Source organism: Jaculus jaculus, chromosome 4 (genome assembly GCF_020740685.1).
Source record: "Jaculus jaculus isolate mJacJac1 chromosome 4, mJacJac1.mat.Y.cur, whole genome shotgun sequence".
Taxonomy (NCBI): domain Eukaryota; kingdom Metazoa; phylum Chordata; class Mammalia; order Rodentia; family Dipodidae; genus Jaculus; species Jaculus jaculus.
Window position 1 is genome coordinate 60,403,594 of NC_059105.1, and position 21,111 is coordinate 60,424,704.

The 21,111-nt window shown below is 43.9% G+C and overlaps 1 protein-coding gene across 5 annotated transcripts in view; it reads left to right on the forward strand.

The window, feature by feature from the left end:
* The window catches only part of Ttn (titin), a 282,613-nt gene that overhangs the window by 227,930 nt on the left and 33,572 nt on the right, over positions 1–21,111 (forward strand). For all 5 annotated transcript variants that reach the window (XM_045148517.1, XM_045148518.1, XM_045148519.1 and 2 more), the window contains 8 exons: positions 8–295; positions 436–1,023; positions 1,110–1,214; positions 1,621–1,818; positions 1,909–2,205; positions 2,297–2,884; positions 2,975–3,277; positions 3,389–20,494. In XM_045148517.1, coding sequence (XP_045004452.1) covers positions 8–295; positions 436–1,023; positions 1,110–1,214; positions 1,621–1,818; positions 1,909–2,205; positions 2,297–2,884; positions 2,975–3,277; positions 3,389–20,494 — 19,473 coding nt within the window. The remainder of the gene's footprint in view (positions 1–7; positions 296–435; positions 1,024–1,109; positions 1,215–1,620; positions 1,819–1,908; positions 2,206–2,296; positions 2,885–2,974; positions 3,278–3,388; positions 20,495–21,111) is intronic.

Consider the following 21,111-nt stretch of genomic DNA (forward strand, 5'->3'; position numbering starts at 1 on the left):
GCTTTAGAAACTCCTGGACCTGTTGTGGACCTGAAAGCACTGGCTGTAACTAAGTCATCATGTACCATTGGCTGGAAGAAGCCTCGTAGTGATGGTGGAAGTCGAATTACTGGATATGTAGTTGATTTCCTAACAGAGGAAAATAAGTGGCAACGTGTGATGAAATCATTAAGCCTACAGTACTCCACAAAAGAGTTGAATGAAGGGAAGGAATACACCTTCAGAGTGAGCGCTGAGAATGAAAATGGAGAAGGAACCCCAAGTGAAATCATTGTCCTGGCAAAGGATGATGTCGGTAAGCCTCTGCCTGGCCATCTTCATGTTCTCCTCATGATCATCTGACATTCATGCTGTCTATTAAAAAATTTATTTAAAACATGGTGATGAGTCAATTGTCTAGTCTTAAAAATGATGATTTATCTTACGCTTTTACAGTGGCTCCTGATCTTGACTTAAAGGATCTACCTGATTTGTGCTACGTGGCTAAAGAAAACAGCAACTTCCGTCTTAAGATCCCCATAAAGGGCAAGCCAGCACCATCAGTATCTTGGAAGAAAGGGGAAGACCCTCTGGCAACTGACACTAGAGTCAGCATTGAATCATCAGCAGTTAACACAACTCTGGTGGTGTATGATTGCCAAAAGTCTGATGCTGGAAAATACACAATCACGCTTAAGAATGTTGCTGGCACCAAGGAGGGAACTCTGTCTATCAAAGTTGTTGGCAAGCCTGGCATCCCCACCGGACCAATCAAGTTCGATGAAGTCACAGCAGAAGCCATGACCTTAAAGTGGGGTCCTCCAAAGGATGACGGAGGTTCTGAAATCACCAACTATGTCCTAGAGAAGAGAGATTCAGTAAACAACAAGTGGGTGACGTGTGCCTCAGCTGTCCAGAAAACCACATTTAGAGTAACCAGACTTCATGAGGGTGTGGAATACACATTCAGGGTCAGTGCTGAAAATAAATATGGCGTGGGAGAAGGCCTGAAATCAGAGCCAATCGTTGCTAAGCATCCATTTGGTAAGTGCTTAGAAGTCAGAAAACAAAACAAAATATGGCTTTCTGGAGGCTCCTTAGTATAAATCTTGCCTTCTGTCTTTTCCTAGATGTACCTGATGCTCCTCCACCTCCCAACATTGTGGATGTCCGACATGATTCAGTATCCCTGACTTGGACTGACCCAAGGAAAACTGGTGGCTCACCAATTACAGGTGTGGAGTTTGCTCTTGTCCTTCAGCTTTTATACCAATGTTTTTGTTTTTAATTTGGAACACTGTCTGCACATAGAGCAATCTAATTTTCCTTCCATAAACCCACTCATGGTTTATTTCATTGCAACCTTCTTAATGTAACTGTTCATAAGGAAAGTTACTTTTAGAGATAATATCTACTTTTTTTTTCAAAAGAAAGGCAATAGCTATGTGCACTACTAGAGAAAAAAAAAGTCACTCCTTTATGCCTAGATAATGAAAGTATAGATAACAAGAAAGGGTATCTGTTTAGTCTATCCATAATTGAATAAATTATGAATAATTTGAGTAAAAGCATTCTAGATTTTAAAAATCTGTCACATTTATAATTTCCAACTGAAATGATATATCCATGGATAATTTGTAGGGTATCACATCGAATTCAAGGAAAGAAACAGTCTTTTGTGGAAGAGAGCTAACAAGACTCCTATAAAGATGAAAGACTTCAAAGTGACAGGATTAACTGAAGGTCTTGAATATGAATTCCGAGTTATGGCAATCAATTTAGCAGGAGTGGGCAAGCCAAGCCTGCCATCAGAGCCAGTTGTGGCACTTGATCCAATCGGTAAGTCATCATATGAAGAAACATACCAGGGCATGGCTACATGAAGCAAACGCTGGCATCTTATTGACATGTTTTATTTGTATGTTTCAGATCCTCCTGGCAAACCTGAGGTCATCAGTGTGACAAGGAATTCAGTGACTCTCATATGGACTGAGCCCAAATACGATGGTGGTCATAAGCTAACTGGATATATAGTGGAGAAGCGGGATCTGCCATCTAAGTCGTGGATGAAAGCCAACCATGTTAATGTTCCAGACTGTGCCTTTACTGTAACTGACCTTGTTGAGGGTGGAAAATATGAATTTAGAATTAGAGCAAAGAATACAGCAGGTGCTATCAGCGCTCCATCAGAAAGTACAGGAACCATTATTTGCAAAGATGAATATGGTAAGTCAAGTTGATTTTTTTACTCAATTAAAAAGACAGCAAATTAAGATTCCTTCCTTTTCTGACTAAACTGCTTTTTTTCTCTTTGCAGAGGCACCAACCATTGTCCTTGATCCCACAATAAAAGATGGGCTAACAGTTAAAGCAGGGGATACCATTGTTTTAAGTGCCATTAGCATTCTTGGCAAACCCCTCCCAAAATCAAGTTGGTCCAAGGCAGGAAAAGATATTAGACCATCAGATATCGCTCAAATAACTTCAACCCCAACATCTTCTATGCTAACAGTCAAGTATTCCACTAGAAAAGATGCGGGTGAATACACCATCACTGCTGCCAATCCTTTTGGCACAAAGGAGGAACATGTGAAGGTAACAGTCCTCGATGTGCCTGGTCCCCCAGGTCCAATTGAAATCAGTAATATTTCTGCTGAAAAAGCAACACTTACGTGGACACCTCCCTTGGAAGATGGCGGGTCACCAATTAAGTCCTACGTTCTTGAGAAGAGAGAAACCAGCCGACTTTTATGGACAGTGGTTTCTGAAGATATTCAGTCTTGCAGGCATGTGGTAACCAAACTCATTCAAGGAAATGAATACCTCTTCCGTGTGTCAGCCGTAAACCAATATGGCAAAGGAGAGCCTGTCCAGTCTGAGCCTGTCAAAATGGTAGACAGATTTGGTATGTAAACATGTGGGGTAACTGGCATGAAAACATTTACATCAGGGTTGAGGAAGTCATGAATTTCTAACAAATTTGCTCCCTTTGTAGGTCCTCCTGGCCCTCCTGGAAAACCAGAGATCTCTAATGTGACTAAGAACACTGCCACTGTCAGTTGGAAAAGGCCAACTGATGACGGAGGCAGCGAGATCACAGGCTATCATATAGAAAGAAGAGAAAAGAAAGGCTTGCGATGGGTTAGAGCAACAAAGACGCCAGTTTCTGACCTCAGATGCAAAGTAACGGGGCTGCAGGAAGGAAATACCTATGAGTTCCGTGTCAGTGCAGAGAACAGAGCAGGGATTGGTCCGCCCAGTGATGCTTCAAATTTTGTGCTCATGAAAGATGTTGCATGTTAGTATTCATCTTTTTCAAACTCTGTTTATTTGGGAGTTCTATATTTTATAAAAATTATCCAGAAAACAAACTCTTAACACACACTTTTTATCTTTGTTTCTCCTTCAGACCCTCCAGGACCACCTTCAAATGCACATGTCACTGATACTACCAAGAAATCTGCGTCATTAGCGTGGGGCAAGCCTCATTATGACGGTGGACTTGAAATCACAGGCTATGTGGTAGAGCACCAAAAAGTAGGAGATGAGACTTGGATAAAAGATACAACAGGAACGGCCCTCAGAATCACTCAGTTTGTTGTCCCCGATCTTCAGACTAAAGAAAAATACAATTTTAGAATTAGTGCCATCAATGATGCAGGTGTCGGGGAGCCAGCAGTGATTCCAAACGTCGAAATTGTAGAACGAGAAATGGCTCCTGATTTTGAACTGGATGCTGAACTGAGAAGAACACTTGTGGTTAGGGCCGGACTCAGTATTAGAATTTTTGTGCCTATTAAAGGTCGTCCTGCACCCGAAGTGACATGGACCAAAGATGACATCAACCTGAAACACCGAGCCAACATTGAAAACACAGAGTCATTTACCCTTCTGATTATCCCAGAGTGTAACAGATATGACACGGGTAAATTTGTGATGACCATTGAAAACCCAGCAGGGAAGAAAAGTGGCTTCGTTAACGTCAGAGTCTTGGATACACCAGGCCCTGTCCTTAACCTGAGGCCTACAGATATCACAAAGGACAGTGTCACCCTCCACTGGGACCTTCCCCTGATAGATGGTGGCTCACGTATAACAAACTATATTGTGGAGAAACGTGAAGCAACAAGGAAATCTTATTCCACAGTTACTACTAAGTGCCATAAATGTACATACAAAGTGACTGGCTTGTCAGAAGGATGTGAATACTTCTTCAGAGTGATGGCAGAAAATGAATATGGAATTGGTGAACCAGCAGAAACCACAGAACCTGTCAGAGCCTCTGAAGCCCCATCACCCCCAGACAGCCTGAACATTATGGACATAACTAAGAGCACCGTCAGCCTGGCATGGCCCAAACCCAGACACGACGGTGGCAGTAAGATCACTGGCTATGTGATTGAAGCCCAAAGAAAAGGATCTGACCAGTGGACCCACATCACAACTGTGAAGGGGTTAGAATGCGTTGTGAGGAATCTCACGGAGGGAGAGGAGTATACCTTCCAAGTGATGGCAGTGAACAGCGCAGGGAGAAGTGCCCCTAGAGAAAGCAGGCCTGTCATTGTCAAGGAGCAGACCATGCTTCCAGAGTTGGATCTCCGTGGCATCTATCAGAAACTTGTCATTGCCAGAGCTGGTGACAATATCAAGGTTGAAATCCCAGTACTCGGTCGACCAAAGCCCACTGTTACATGGAAAAAGGGAGACCAGATTCTGAAACAGACACAGAGAGTTAATTTTGAGAATACAGCAACTTCGACCATCTTAAATATCAATGAGTGTGTCAGAAGTGATAGCGGGCCCTATCCACTAACAGCAAAGAACACTGTCGGAGAAGTTGGCGATGTCATCACCATTCAAGTCCATGATATCCCAGGACCACCTAAAGGACCAATTAAATTTGATGAAGTTTCATCTGACTTTGTAACCTTCTCTTGGGACCCACCTGAGAATGATGGAGGTGTACCAATAAGCAACTATGTGGTGGAAATGCGACAGACAGATAGTACTACATGGGTGGAGTTAGCAACAACTGTTATCCGTACTACCTATAAAGCCACTCGCCTGACTACTGGAATGGAGTATCAGTTCCGCGTAAAAGCTCAAAATCGATATGGAGTTGGACCTGGCATCACATCAACATCTATAGTTGCCAACTATCCATTTAAGGTCCCAGGGCCACCTGGTACACCTCAGGTAACTGCAGTTACCAAAGACTCCATGACAATCAGCTGGAATGAGCCACTTTCTGATGGTGGAAGCCCTATTTTAGGATATCACATTGAAAGGAAAGAACGCAATGGTATTCTCTGGCAGACTGTAAGCAAAGCATTAGTCCCAGGCAACATTTTCAAATCAACTGGACTAACAGATGGTATTGCTTATGAATTCCGAGTCATTGCAGAAAACATGGCAGGAAAGAGCAAGCCAAGCAAGCCGTCAGAACCAATGTTAGCTTTGGATCCCATTGACCCACCTGGGAAACCAGTCCCTCTAAATATTACTAGACACACAGTGACCCTGAAGTGGGCTAAGCCTGAATATACTGGTGGCTTTAAAATCACTAGTTACATAGTTGAAAAGAGAGACCTTCCCAATGGACGGTGGCTGAAAGCCAACTTCAGCAACATTTTGGAGAATGAATTTACAGTCAGTGGCCTAACGGAGGACGCTGCATATGAGTTCCGGGTGATTGCGAAAAATGCTGCTGGTGCCATTAGTCCACCATCTGAACCATCCGATGCCATTACATGCAGAGATGACATTGAAGCGCCAAGAATCATGGTGGATGTGAAGTTCAAGGATACAGTTATATTAAAAGCAGGTGAAGCATTCAAGCTAGAAGCAGATGTTTCAGGTCGCCCACCTCCAACAATGCAATGGACCAAAGATGGAAAAGAACTGGAAGGCACAGGAAAATTAGAAATAAAAATCGCAGACTTTTCCACTCTCCTGATAAACAAGGATTCATCCAGAAAAGACAGCGGTGCTTATATCCTAACAGCAACTAATCCTGGTGGCTTTGCCAAACACATTTTCAATGTCAAAGTTCTTGATAGACCAGGCCCACCTGAAGGACCTTTAGCAGTATCAGATGTGACATCAGAAAAGTGTGTTTTGTCATGGTTGCCGCCATTGGATGATGGAGGTGCCAAAATCGATCATTACATAATACAGAAGCGTGAAACCAGCAGATTGGCTTGGACAAATGTAGCTTCAGAAGTCCAAGTCACAAAACTAAAGGTCACAAAGCTCTTGAAAGGCAATGAATACATATTCCGTGTCATGGCTGTAAATAAGTATGGAGTTGGAGAGCCTCTAGAATCAGAGCCCATACTGGCGGTGGATCCATATGGGCCTCCTGACCCACCCAAAAACCCTGAAGTTACGACGATCACCAAAGATTCCATGGTTGTTTGCTGGGGGCATCCCGATTCTGATGGCGGTAGCGAAATCACAAATTATATTGTGGAGCGGCGTGATAAAGCTGGCCAACGCTGGGTGAAATGCAACAAAAAGACGCTTACTGACTTAAGATATAAAGTGTCTGGACTAACAGAAGGGCATGAGTATGAGTTCAGAATTATGGCCGAAAATGCCGCTGGAATTAGTGCACCAAGTGCTACCAGCCCATACTATAAAGCTTGCGACACCGTGTTTAAACCTGGCCCACCAGGTAACCCACGCGTTCTTGACACAAGCAGGTCATCTATCTCAATTGCATGGAATAAACCCATCTATGATGGTGGTTCAGAAATCACTGGGTATATGGTCGAGATTGCCTTACCAGAGGAAGATGAATGGCAGATTGTCACTCCACCAGCTGGACTCAAGGCAACTTCCTATACTATCACCGGCCTCATAGAGAATCAGGAATATAAAATCCGCATCTATGCCATGAATTCTGAAGGACTTGGGGAACCCGCCCTTGTTCCCGGAACTCCAAAGGCTGAAGACAGGATGATCCCTCCAGAGATTGAACTGGATGCTGACTTACGCAAAGTTGTTACTATCAGAGCCTGTTGCACCCTGAGACTTTTTGTTCCCATCAAAGGGAGACCTGCGCCTGAGGTGAAGTGGGCTCGGGAACATGGAGAATCTCTGGATAAAGCTAGCATTGAATCCACAAGCTCTTACACCCTGCTTATTGTCGGAAATGTGAACAGATTCGACAGTGGCAAATATATACTGACTGTAGAAAACAGCTCAGGCAGTAAATCTGCATTTGTCAATGTTAGAGTGCTTGATACACCAGGCCCGCCCCAGGATCTGAAGATAAAGGAGGTCACAAAGACATCTGTCACACTGACATGGGAGCCTCCTCTCCTTGACGGAGGCTCAAAAATAAAGAACTATATTGTTGAAAAGAGAGAATCCACACGCAAAGCTTATTCAACTGTTGCAACGAACTGCCATAAAACTTCCTGGAAAGTAGATCAGCTCCAAGAAGGTTGCAGCTACTACTTCAGGGTCCTTGCTGAAAATGAGTATGGCATTGGACTGCCTGCAGAGACTGCAGAGTCTGTGAAAGCATCAGAACGACCTCTCCCTCCAGGAAAAATAACACTGGTGGATGTCACAAGAAACAGTGTGTCTCTGTCTTGGGAGAAACCAGAACATGATGGAGGCAGCCGCATCCTAGGCTATATTGTAGAGATGCAGAGCAAAGGCAGTGACAAATGGGCCACGTGTGCCACCGTCAAGGTCACTGAAGCCACAATAACTGGGTTGATTCAGGGTGAAGAATACTCCTTCCGTGTTTCAGCTCAGAATGAAAAGGGCATTAGTGATCCCAGACAACTGAGTGTGCCAGTCATTGCCAAGGACCTTGTCATTCCACCAGCCTTCAAACTCCTCTTCAATACATTCACTGTACTGGCAGGAGAAGACCTTAAAATTGATGTTCCATTCATTGGTCGCCCTACACCAGCTGTAACCTGGCATAAAGATGATACGCCACTGAAACAGACAACTAGAGTCAATGCAGAGAGCACAGAAAATAATTCACTCTTGACAATAAAGGAAGCCTGCCGGGAAGATGTTGGACATTACATAGTTAAACTGACCAACTCGGCTGGTGAAGCTACTGAAACCTTGAATGTTATCGTCCTTGACAAGCCAGGGCCTCCAACTGGACCAGTTAAAATGGATGAAGTGACAGCAGATAGCATTACTCTTTCCTGGGAACCGCCAAAGTATGATGGAGGAAGTTCTATCAATAATTACATTGTAGAGAAAAGGGACACCTCTACCACCACCTGGCAAATTGTGTCGGCTACAGTTGCCAGGACGACAATAAAGGCTTGCAGACTGAAGACAGGATGTGAGTACCAATTCCGAATTGCTGCTGAAAACAGGTATGGGAAGAGTACCTACCTCAACTCCGAGCCTGTTGTTGCTCAGTATCCATTCAAAGTGCCAGGCCCACCTGGCACACCACTGGTCACACTTGCCTCCAAGGACAGCATGGAAGTGCAGTGGAATGAGCCAGTCAATGATGGTGGAAGCAGAGTCATTGGCTACCATCTAGAACGCAAGGAAAGGAACAGCATCCTCTGGGTCAAGTTGAATAAAACACCTATTCCTCAAACCAAGTTTAAGACCACTGGCCTAGAAGAAGGCATCGAATATGAATTTAGAGTCTCTGCAGAGAACATCGTGGGCATCGGCAAGCCAAGTAAGCCATCAGAATGTTATGTAGCCCGCGACCCATGTGATCCACCAGGAAGGCCAGAGGCAATCATTGTCACAAGGAATTCTGTGACTCTTCAGTGGAAGAAACCCACCTATGATGGAGGAAGCAAGATCACTGGTTATGTTGTTGAGAAGAAAGAACTACCTGATGGCCGCTGGATGAAAGCCAGTTTTACAAATATCATGGACACACAATTCGAAGTAACTGGCCTAGTTGAAGATCACAGATATGAGTTCCGGGTTATTGCTAGAAATGCTGCTGGAGTGTTCAGCGAGCCTTCAGAAAGCACAGGGGCAATAACAGCAAGAGATGAGGTAGATCCACCACGAATAAGCATGGACCCCAAATATAAAGACACCCTTGTGGTTCACGCTGGTGAGTCATTCAAGATTGAGGCAGATATATATGGCAAACCAATACCTACCACTCAGTGGGTAAAAAGTGACCAGGAGCTTTCAAGCACAGCACGGCTGGAAATAAAAAGCACGGACTTTGCCACTAGTCTTAGCGTAAAGGATGCCATACGTGTTGACAGTGGAAATTACATTCTGAAGGCTAACAATGTGGCAGGAGAGAGATCGGTTACTGTGAATGTCAAAGTTCTTGATAGACCAGGACCTCCTGAAGGACCTGTCGCTATATCAGGGGTGACAGCAGAAAAATGCACACTGGCTTGGAAACCCCCACTTCAGGATGGTGGAAGTGATATCACAAATTATATTGTGGAAAGGCGAGAAACCAGCCGTCTTGTCTGGACTCTGGTTGATGCCAACGTGCAAACTCTCAGCTGCAAGGTTACCAAGCTTCTTGAAGGCAATGAATATATCTTCCGTATCATGGCTGTGAACAAATATGGTGTTGGTGAGCCTCTTGAGTCCGAGCCACTAATAGCCAAGAATCCATTTGTAGTACCAGATGCACCAAAAGCTCCAGAAGTCACAACAGTGACCAAAGACTCCATGATTGTTGTGTGGGAAAGACCAGCCTCTGATGGTGGCAGTGAAATTCTTGGATATGTTCTGGAAAAGCGGGATAAAGAAGGCATTCGATGGACAAGATGTCACAAGCGTCTGATTGGAGAACTGCGCCTGAGAGTAACTGGGCTCCTAGAAAATCACAATTATGAGTTCAGAGTCTCAGCTGAGAATGCTGCTGGGCTTAGCGAACCAAGCCCTCCTTCAGCTTACCAAAAAGCTTGTGATCCTATTTATAAACCAGGACCTCCAAACAACCCCAAGGTCATGGATATCACAAGATCTTCAGTTTTCCTTTCTTGGAGCAAACCAATATATGATGGTGGCTGTGAAATCCAAGGATATATTGTTGAAAAGTGTGATGTGAGTGTTGGTGAATGGACAATGTGTACTCCACCAACTGGAATCAACAAGACAAATATAGAAGTGGAGAAACTGCTAGAAAAGCATGAGTACAACTTCCGCATCTGTGCCATCAATAAAGCTGGGGTTGGGGAACATGCCGACGTCCCTGGGCCTGTCATCGTTGAGGAAAAATTGGAAGCACCAGACATCGATCTTGACCTGGAGCTAAGGAAAGTTATCAATATAAGGGCAGGTGGATCCTTAAGATTATTTGTTCCTATAAAAGGTCGTCCTACTCCAGAAGTTAAATGGGGGAAGGTCGATGGGGATATCCGAGATGCAGCTATAATTGATGTCACTAGCAGCTTCACTTCTCTTGTCCTCGACAATGTCAATCGATATGATAGCGGTAAATATACTCTCACATTAGAAAACAGCAGTGGGACAAAGTCTGCTTTTGTCACTGTGAGAGTCCTGGACACACCAAGTCCACCTGTTAACCTGAAAGTCACAGAAATCACCAAAGACTCGGTATCAATTACGTGGGAACCTCCTTTATTAGATGGAGGGTCCAAAATCAAAAACTACATCGTTGAGAAACGTGAAGCCACAAGAAAATCATATGCTGCTGTTGTCACAAATTGTCACAAGAATTCTTGGAAGATTGATCAACTCCAAGAAGGCTGCAGTTACTACTTCAGAGTCACAGCTGAGAACGAGTATGGCATAGGCCTTCCAGCCCGCACTGCTGATCCAATTAAGGTGGCAGAGGTCCCACAACCTCCAGGAAAAATAACTGTGGATGATGTCACAAGAAACAGCGTCTCTCTGAGTTGGACAAAGCCTGAACACGATGGTGGCAGTAAGATCATTCAGTATATTGTGGAAATGCAAGCTAAAAACACTGATAAATGGTCAGAGTGTGCTCGGGTAAAATCCCTTGAGGCAGTGGTTACCAACCTCACTCAGGGAGAAGAATATCTTTTTAGAGTTGTTGCTGTAAATGAAAAAGGAAGAAGTGATCCTAGGTCCCTTGCAGTTCCAATCATTGCCAAAGATTTGGTCATTGAGCCAGATGTAAAGCCTGCATTCAGCAGTTACAGCATACAGGTAGGCCAAGATCTGAAGATAGAAGTGCCAGTTTCTGGACGTCCTAAACCCACCATCACCTGGGCTAAAGACGGAGCTCCACTGAAGCAGACCACAAGAGTCAATGTCACTGATTCGCTTGACTTGACCACACTCAGCATCAAAGAAACTCATAAGGATGATGGTGGACAATACACAATCACAGTTGCCAATGTGGTTGGTCAGAAAACAGCATCCATTGAAATTATAACTCTTGATAAACCTGATCCTCCGAAAGGACCTGTTAAATTTGATGAGGTCAGTGCTGAGAGTATTACATTATCCTGGAACCCTCCATTATATACTGGGGGCTGCCAAATTACCAACTACATTGTTCATAAGAGAGACACAACCACCACAGTATGGGATGTTGTTTCTGCTACTGTTGCTAGAACCACCCTCAAAGTAACCAAACTGAAAACTGGCACCGAATACCAATTCAGAATATTTGCTGAAAACAGATATGGACAGAGCTTTGCCTTAGAGTCTGAACCAGTTGTAGCTCAATATCCTTACAAAGAGCCAGGCCCTCCAGGCACACCATTTGCCACAGCCATTTCCAAAGACTCTATGGTCATACAGTGGCACGAGCCAATCAATAATGGTGGAAGTCCAATCATAGGTTATCACCTTGAGAGGAAGGAAAGAAACAGTATTCTGTGGACAAAAGTCAACAAAACTATTATCCATGACACCCAGTTTAAAGCACTCAATCTTGAAGAAGGCATTGAATATGAATTCAGAGTTTATGCTGAAAATATTGTTGGTGTTGGCAAAGCAAGCAAGAATTCTGAATGTTATGCAGCCCGAGACCCCTGTGATCCACCAGGAACCCCAGAAGCAATAATTGTTAAAAGAAATGAAATCACTCTGCAATGGACCAAACCTGTATATGATGGTGGAAGCATGATTACGGGCTACATCGTAGAGAAACGTGACTTGCCTGAGGGTCGCTGGATGAAAGCCAGCTTCACAAATGTCATTGAAACTCAGTTTACTGTGTCTGGTCTTACTGAAGATCAAAGATATGAATTTAGGGTCATTGCAAAGAATGCAGCTGGTGCCATAAGCAAACCCTCTGATAGTACTGGACCAATCACTGCTAAGGATGAGGTCGAACTCCCAAGAATTTCAATGGATCCAAAATTCAGGGACACAATAGTGGTAAATGCTGGAGAAACATTCAGGCTTGAGGCAGATGTGCACGGAAAGCCACTGCCCACCATTGAGTGGTTAAGAGGAGATAAGGAAATTGAAGAATCTGCTAGATGTGAGATAAAGAACACCGATTTCAAGGCTTTACTTATTGTAAAGGATGCCATTCGAATTGACGGTGGACAGTATATCTTACGAGCCTCCAATGTTGCTGGTTCTAAGTCATTCCCAGTAAATGTAAAGGTATTAGACAGACCAGGACCTCCTGAAGGACCAGTTCAGGTAACAGGAGTCACTTCTGAAAAGTGCACATTGGCATGGTCTCCACCACTTCAAGATGGGGGCAGTGACATTTCTCACTATGTTGTTGAAAAGAGAGAAACCAGTCGACTTGCATGGACTGTGGTTGCTTCAGAAGTTGTGACAAATTCTCTGAAAGTTACCAAACTCTTAGAAGGGAATGAGTATATTTTCCGAATAATGGCTGTCAACAAATATGGTGTTGGAGAGCCTTTAGAATCTGCTCCAGTGTTGATGAAAAACCCATTTGTACTTCCTGGACCCCCCAAAAGCTTGGAAGTCACCAACATTGCCAAGGACTCCATGACAGTCTGTTGGAACCGTCCAGATAGTGATGGTGGAAGTGAGATTATTGGCTACATTGTAGAGAAAAGAGATAGAAGTGGCATTCGGTGGATAAAATGTAACAAGCGTCGCATTACAGATTTGCGTCTCAGAGTAACAGGATTAACAGAAGATCATGAGTATGAATTCAGAGTCTCTGCAGAGAATGCTGCAGGGGTCGGAGAACCAAGTCCTGCTACAGTTTATTATAAGGCTTGTGATCCTGTGTTCAAACCTGGCCCACCCACCAATGCACACATTGTAGACACCACTAAAAATTCAATTACACTTGCCTGGGGTAAACCAATCTACGATGGTGGCAGTGAGATCCTAGGATACATCGTAGAAATCTGCAAAGCAGATGAAGAGGAATGGCAAATAGTTACTCCACAGACTGGTCTGAGAGTCACTCGATTTGAAATTTCCAAACTCATTGAACACCAAGAATATAAAATACGAGTGTGTGCTCTCAACAAAGTTGGTCTAGGTGAGGCCACATCAGTTCCTGGTACCATAAAACCAGAAGATAAACTTGAGGCCCCTGAACTTGACCTTGACTCTGAGTTAAGGAAAGGGATTGTTGTAAGAGCTGGTGGCTCTGCCAGAATTCACATTCCATTCAAAGGCCGCCCAACACCAGAGATCACTTGGTCTAAAGAGGAAGGTGAATTCACGGATAAGGTGCAAATTGAAAAGGGGATAAACTTTACACAACTATCAATAGATAACTGTGACAGAAATGATGCTGGGAAATACATTCTCAAGTTGGAAAACAGCAGTGGCTCAAAGTCTGCTTTTGTAACTGTGAAAGTTCTTGACACCCCAGGACCACCACAGAACTTGGCAGTAAAAGAAGTGAAAAAAGACTCTGTCCTTCTGGTATGGGAACCACCCATCATTGATGGTGGAGCGAAAGTCAAGAACTATGTCATTGACAAACGTGAGTCAACCAGAAAAGCATATGCCAATGTAAGTAGCAAATGCAACAAGACAAGCTTCAGAGTTGAGAATCTCACAGAAGGAGCCATTTACTACTTTAGAGTCATGGCTGAGAACGAATTTGGAGTTGGTGTTCCCGTGGAAACCACAGATGCCGTGAAAGCTTCTGAACCTCCTTCCCCTCCAGGAAAGGTGACACTCACGGATGTGTCCCAGACCAGTGCATCACTCATGTGGGAGAAGCCAGAACATGATGGTGGCAGCAGAATCCTGGGGTATGTTGTTGAAATGCAGCCCAAAGGAACGGATAAATGGAGTGTTGTGGCCGAATCCAAAGTCTGCAGTGCAGTTGTTACTGGTTTGAGTTCTGGACATGAATATCAGTTCCGTGTCAAGGCTTATAACGAGAAAGGAAAAAGTGATCCAAGAGTGCTTGGGGTTCCCGTCATAGCCAAGGACTTGACTATACAGCCTAGTTTTAAGTTACCATTCAATACGTATAGTGTCCAAGCTGGAGAAGATCTTAAAATAGAAATTCCAGTCATAGGCAGACCAAGACCAAAAATTTCTTGGGTCAAAGATGGTGAGCCTCTTAAACAGACAACCAGAGTGAATGTTGAAGAAACAGTTACTTCAACTATTTTACACATTAAAGAAAGCAGCAAAGAGGACTTTGGAAAATACACCATAACTGCAACAAATAGCGCAGGCACAGCAACAGAAAATCTCAGCATTATTGTTTTGGAGAAGCCTGGACCTCCAGTTGGACCAGTGAAGTTTGATGAAGTTAGTGCAGACTTTGTGGTCATATCTTGGGAACCTCCCGTCTATACCGGTGGCTGCCAAATAAGCAACTACATCGTAGAAAAACGAGATACAACCACCACCACTTGGCACATGGTATCGGCAACAGTTGCAAGAACAACCATTAAAATAACCAAACTGAAAACAGGCTCTGAGTACCAGTTTAGAATTTTTGCTGAAAACAGGTATGGAAAAAGTGCTTCCTTAGATTCTAAGCCAGTTGTGGTACAATATCCATTTAAAGAACCTGGACCACCTGGAACTCCTTTTGTAACATCAACCTCAAAAGATCAAATGCTTGTGCAATGGAACGAGCCTGTGAATGATGGGGGCAGCAAAGTGACTGGCTACCATCTTGAACAGAAGGAAAAGAACAGCATCCTCTGGGTCAAATTGAATAAGACTCCCATCCAGGACACCAAATTCAAAACGACAGGGCTTGATGAAGGCCTTGAATATGAGTTCAGAGTTTCTGCTGAAAATATTGTGGGCATTGGCAAGCCCAGCAAAGTATCAGAATGCTACGTGGCTCGCGATCCATGTGACCCCCCTGGGAGACCTGAAGCCATTGTTATCACAAGAAACAGTGTCACACTGAAATGGAAGAAACCTGCTTATGATGGTGGTAGCAAAATAACAGGTTATATCGTAGAAAAGAAAGATCTCCCTGATGGCCGATGGATGAAGGCAAGCTTTACCAACGTTGTAGAAACTGAATTTGCAGTGAGTGGACTTGTAGAAGACCAAAGATATGAGTTTAGAGTAATTGCAAGAAATGCCGCTGGCAACTTTAGTGAACCATCTGAAAGTAGTGGTGCCATTACTGCAAGGGATGAAATCGATGCACCGAATGCCTCACTGGATCCAAAATACAGAGATACCATCGTGGTCCATGCGGGAGAGACTTTCGTTCTTGAAGCTGATATCCGTGGCAAGCCTATACCTGATGTCATTTGGTCGAAGGATGGAAAAGAACTTGAAGAAACTGCTGCTAGGATGGAAATTAAATCTACTCTTCAGAAAACAACACTTGTTGTAAAGGATTGTATTCGGACTGATGGAGGACAATATATTTTGAAACTCAGCAACGTCGGTGGTACAAAGTCTATACCAATCACTGTAAAGGTACTTGACAGGCCAGGGCCTCCTGAAGGACCTCTCAGAGTTTCTGGAGTTACTGCAGAAAAGTGTTACCTGGCATGGAACCCACCTTTGCAAGATGGTGGTGCCAGTATTTCACATTACATCATTGAAAAGAGAGAAACAAGTCGACTCTCCTGGACCCAGGTTTCAACTGAGGTCCAGGCCCTTAACTACAAAGTCACTAAATTACTTCCTGGCAATGAGTACATTTTCCGTGTTATGGCTGTGAATAAATACGGAATTGGAGAGCCTCTGGAATCTGAGCCTGTAATTGCCTGTAATCCTTATAAGCGGCCAGGTCCTCCTTCAACTCCTGAAGCCTCAGCCATCACCAAAGACTCTATGGTGTTAACCTGGGCACGCCCAGCAGATGATGGAGGCGCTGAAATTGAGGGCTACATTCTTGAAAAACGAGATAAGGAAGGCATCAGATGGACCAAGTGCAATAAGAAAACACTAACAGATCTCCGGTTCCGAGTAACCGGCCTCACTGAAGGCCATTCCTATGAATTCAGAGTTGCTGCTGAAAATGCAGCCGGAGTAGGTGAACCAAGTGAGCCATCTGTTTTCTACCGTGCATGTGATGCCTTGTATCCACCAGGTCCACCAAGCAATCCAAAAGTGACAGATACATCCAGATCATCTGTCTCTCTGGCATGGAATAAGCCAATCTATGATGGTGGTGCAGCTGTCAAAGGTTACGTTATTGAGGTCAAGGAAGCTACTGCTGATGAATGGACTACCTGTACTCCACCATCAGGCCTACAAGGAAAGCAATTCACAGTGACCAACCTGAAAGAAAATACTGAATATAACTTCCGTATATGTGCTTTCAATACTGAAGGTGTAGGGGAACCTGCAACTATCCCTGGAGCAGTTATGGCTCAGGAGAGGATGGAACCACCAGAAATTGAACTCGATGCCGATCTCAGAAAAGTGGTCACTCTGCGGGCAAGTACCACTCTACGTCTGTTTGTCACGATCAAAGGTCGACCAGAACCTGAAGTTAAATGGGAAAAGGCTGAAGGCGTCCTCACAGAGAGGGCCCAGATTGAGGTGACTAGCTCATACACAATGCTGGTGATTGACAATGTGACCAGATTTGACAGTGGCAGGTATAATCTGATGCTAGAAAACAACAGTGGCTCCAAAACAGCATTTGTTAATGTCAGAGTTCTTGACTCACCAAGTGCCCCTGAGAACTTGACTGTAAGAGAAGTGAAGAAAGAGTCAGTAACCTTGTCCTGGGAGCCACCACTTATCGACGGTGGAGCTAAGATTAAAAATTACATTGTTGAAAAGCGAGAAACTACGAGAAAAGCCTATGCTACCGTTACAAGCAATTGTACTAAAAATGCTTTCAAAATCGAAAATCTACAAGAAGGGTGCTCTTACTACTTCCGAGTCTTGGCTTCTAATGAGTATGGGATTGGTTTGCCGGCTGAAACGGCTGAGCCGGTGAAGGTGTCTGAACCACCACTGCCTCCTGGAAGAGTTACTCTGGTTGATGTGACGCGTAACACGGCTACCATTAAGTGGGAGAAACCAGAAAGCGATGGTGGCAGCAAAATTACTGGTTACGTAGTTGAGATGCAGACAAAAGGCAGTGAAAAATGGAGCACTTGCACACAAGTGAAGACTCTAGAAGCAACCATATCTGGCCTAACTGCGGGAGAAGAGTATGTTTTCAGAGTATCTGCAGTTAATGAAAAAGGAAGGAGTGATCCAAGACAACTCGGAGTGCCAGTAATTGCTAAAGATGTTGAAATAAAGCCCTCCGTGGAGCTTCCTTTCAATACTTTCAACGTTAAGGCTAAAGAGCAACTCAAGATTGATGTGCCATTCAAAGGAAGGCCTCAAGCTACTGTAAGCTGGAAAAAAGATGGTCAAGTTTTCAGGGAGACAACGAGAGTCAATGTTTCTTCTTCAAAGACTGTAACAACACTAACAATTAAAGAAGCTTCAAGGGAAGATGTTGGGACTTATGAACTATGTGTCTCAAACAGTGCTGGATCCATCACAGTACCTATTACTGTCATTGTCCTTGACAGACCAGGACCTCCAGGTCCTATACATATTGATGAGGTTAGTTGTGACAATGTCACCATTTCTTGGAATCCTCCAGAATATGATGGTGGTTGCCAAATTAGCAACTACATTGTTGAAAAGAGAGAAACCACTTCTACAACATGGCATACAGTTTCACAAGCAGTTGCAAGAACATCTATTAAAATAGTCCGTTTGACAACAGGAAGTGAGTATCAGTTCCGTGTTTGTGCAGAAAACCGATATGGAAAGAGCTCCTACAGTGAATCTTCAGCTGTGGTTGCCGAGTATCCATTCAGCCCCCCAGGGCCCCCAGGTACTCCTAAAGTCGTGCATGCCACAAAATCTACCATGACTGTCAGCTGGCAAGTGCCGGTTAATGACGGGGGAAGTCAAGTAATTGGTTATCACCTCGAATATAAAGAAAGAAGCAGCATCCTTTGGTCCAAAGCAAACAAAGCCCTCATTGCAGATACACAGATGAAAGTCTCTGGCCTTGATGAAGGGCTGATGTATGAGTATCGTGTATATGCTGAGAACATTGCAGGAATTGGTAAATGCAGTAAATCTTGTGAACCAGTCCCTGCAAGAGATCCCTGTGACCCTCCTGGACAACCTGAAGTCACGAATATCACAAGAAAATCAGTGTCGCTTAAATGGTCTAAGCCACGTTACGATGGGGGAGCTAAGATCACAGGATATATTGTTGAGCGCAGAGAGCTGCCTGATGGCCGGTGGCTGAAGTGCAATTTTACGAATGTACAGGAAACATATTTCGAAGTCACTGAGCTCACAGAGGATCAGCGCTATGAATTCCGAGTTTTTGCGAGGAATGCTGCTGACTCAGTTAGTGAACCATCTGAATCCACTGGACCCATTACAGTTAAAGATGATATGGAGGCTCCAAGAATCATGATGGATGTAAAGTTCCGAGATGTTATCGTTGTCAAAGCTGGAGAAGTACTTAAGATTAATGCAGACATTGCAGGGCGACCTCTGCCTGTAGTTTCCTGGGCCAAAGATGGAGTAGAAATTGAAGAAAGAGCCAGAACAGAAATCGTCTCAACAGACTATAATACCATGTTGACCATTAAAGACTGTGTAAGACGAGACACTGGGCAGTATGTACTAACCTTGAAGAATGTTGCAGGAACTCGGTCTATGGCTGTCAACTGTAAAGTACTTGATAAGCCTGGCCCCCCTGCAGGACCACTAGAAATAAATGGCCTCACTGCTGAGAAATGCTCTCTTTCCTGGGGACGTCCCCAGGAAGACGGTGGTGCAGATATCGACTATTACATTGTAGAAAAACGTGAAACAAGTCGTTTGGCATGGACAATATGTGAAGCAGAGTTGAGGACCACATCTTGTAAAGTGACCAAGTTACTCAAAGGGAATGAGTACATCTTCAGAGTAACTGGTGTTAATAAATATGGTGTTGGTGAATCCTTAGAGAGCATGGCTGTGAAGGCTCTGGACCCATTCACAGTTCCTAGTCCACCCACGTCCCTGGAAATTACGTCTGTGACCAAAGAGTCCATGACACTTTGCTGGTCAAGACCTGAGACTGATGGAGGCAGCGACATCTCTGGATATGTAATTGAAAGACGTGAGAAAAACAGCCTGCGGTGGGTACGCGTGAATAAAAAGCCAGTTTATGATCTGAGAGTGAAATCCACAGGACTTCGGGAGGGATGTGAATATGAATACCGGGTTTATGCAGAAAATGCTGCTGGCCTAAGTCTTCCAAGTGAAACCTCTCCCTTAGTTCGAGCAGAAGATCCAGTGTTCTTGCCATCTCCTCCATCCAAACCTAAGATTGTAGACTCAGGCAAGACATCTATAACTATTAGCTGGGTTAAGCCTCTGTTTGATGGTGGGGCCCCAGTAACTGGATACACTGTAGAATACAAAATGTCTGAAGAAACTGACTGGAAAACGGCCATCCAGAGCTTAAGAGGCACAGAATACACAATCAGTGGGCTAACAACAGGAGCTGAGTATGTTTTCAGAGTAAGATCTATCAATAAGGTTGGTGCAAGTGACCCCAGTGAGAGCACTGACCCCCAGATAGTAAAAGAAAGAGAAGAAGAACCTGTATTTGAACTTGACAGTGAAATGAGGAAGACCTTGATTGTCAAGGCTGGTTCCTCATTTACTGTGACTGTGCCTTTCCGAGGAAGACCAGTGCCCAGCGTCTCCTGGAGTAAGCCGGACACTGACCTTCGCACCAGAGCATACATTGATTCCACAGATTCTCGTACATCACTTACTATTGAAAATGCCAACAGAAATGACTCTGGAAAATACACGCTCACCATTCAGAATGTTCTGAGTGCTGCTTCCCTGACCATTGTGGTCAAAGTTTTAGATTCCCCAGGTCCTCCAGCTAACATTACTGTACACGATGTCACTAAAGAGAGTGCAATGTTATCTTGGGCTGTTCCTGAAAATGATGGTGGAGCACCAGTGAAGAATTACCACATAGAAAAACGGGAGGCCAGCAAGAAAGCATGGGTCTCTGTCACTAACAACTGTAGCCGCCTCTCCTACAAAGTTACCAACCTACAAGAAGGAGCCATTTACTACTTCAGAGTCCGTGGAGAGAATGAGTTTGGCATTGGCCTGCCAGCAGAAACAAAGGACGGAGTCAAAATAACAGGTACATTTTAAAAATAAGGAAAAATCTGAAGATCTGTTTTGTTAAGATAATGTGAATCATTCTAATTGCTCACTTTTAATCTTAAGTGCTTTTGGTTCACACTCCAAATTCTTCATGCCATAATTAAAATTTAATAGTGAATAGTTTTGCACTAATTAAAAAGTAGAAATTGGGCTGGAGAGATGGCTTAGCAGTTAAGGCACTTGCCTACAAAGCCTAATGACCCTGGTTTGATTCTCCAGGTTCCATGTAAGCCAGATACGCATGGTGGTGCATGCGTCTGGAGTTCATTTGCTAGTGGCTAGTGGTCCTGGAACACCCATTCTGTCTGTCTGTCTGTCTGTCTATCTATCGATCTATCTATCTATCTCCCTCTCTGTGTCTCTAATAAATAAATAAATAAAGTAATAAATCTTAAAAAACTATTTTTTAAAAAGTTGAAATTGCTGGGCATAGTAGCACACTCCTTTAATCCCAGCAATCAGGAGTCTAAAGTAGAAGGATAACTTAGGAGTTTGAGGACATCCTGAGACTAATTCTAGGTCAGCCTTGGCTAGAGCAAGACTCTACCCCCAAAACAAACAGACAAACCAACAAACAAAAAAAATAACTAGCAA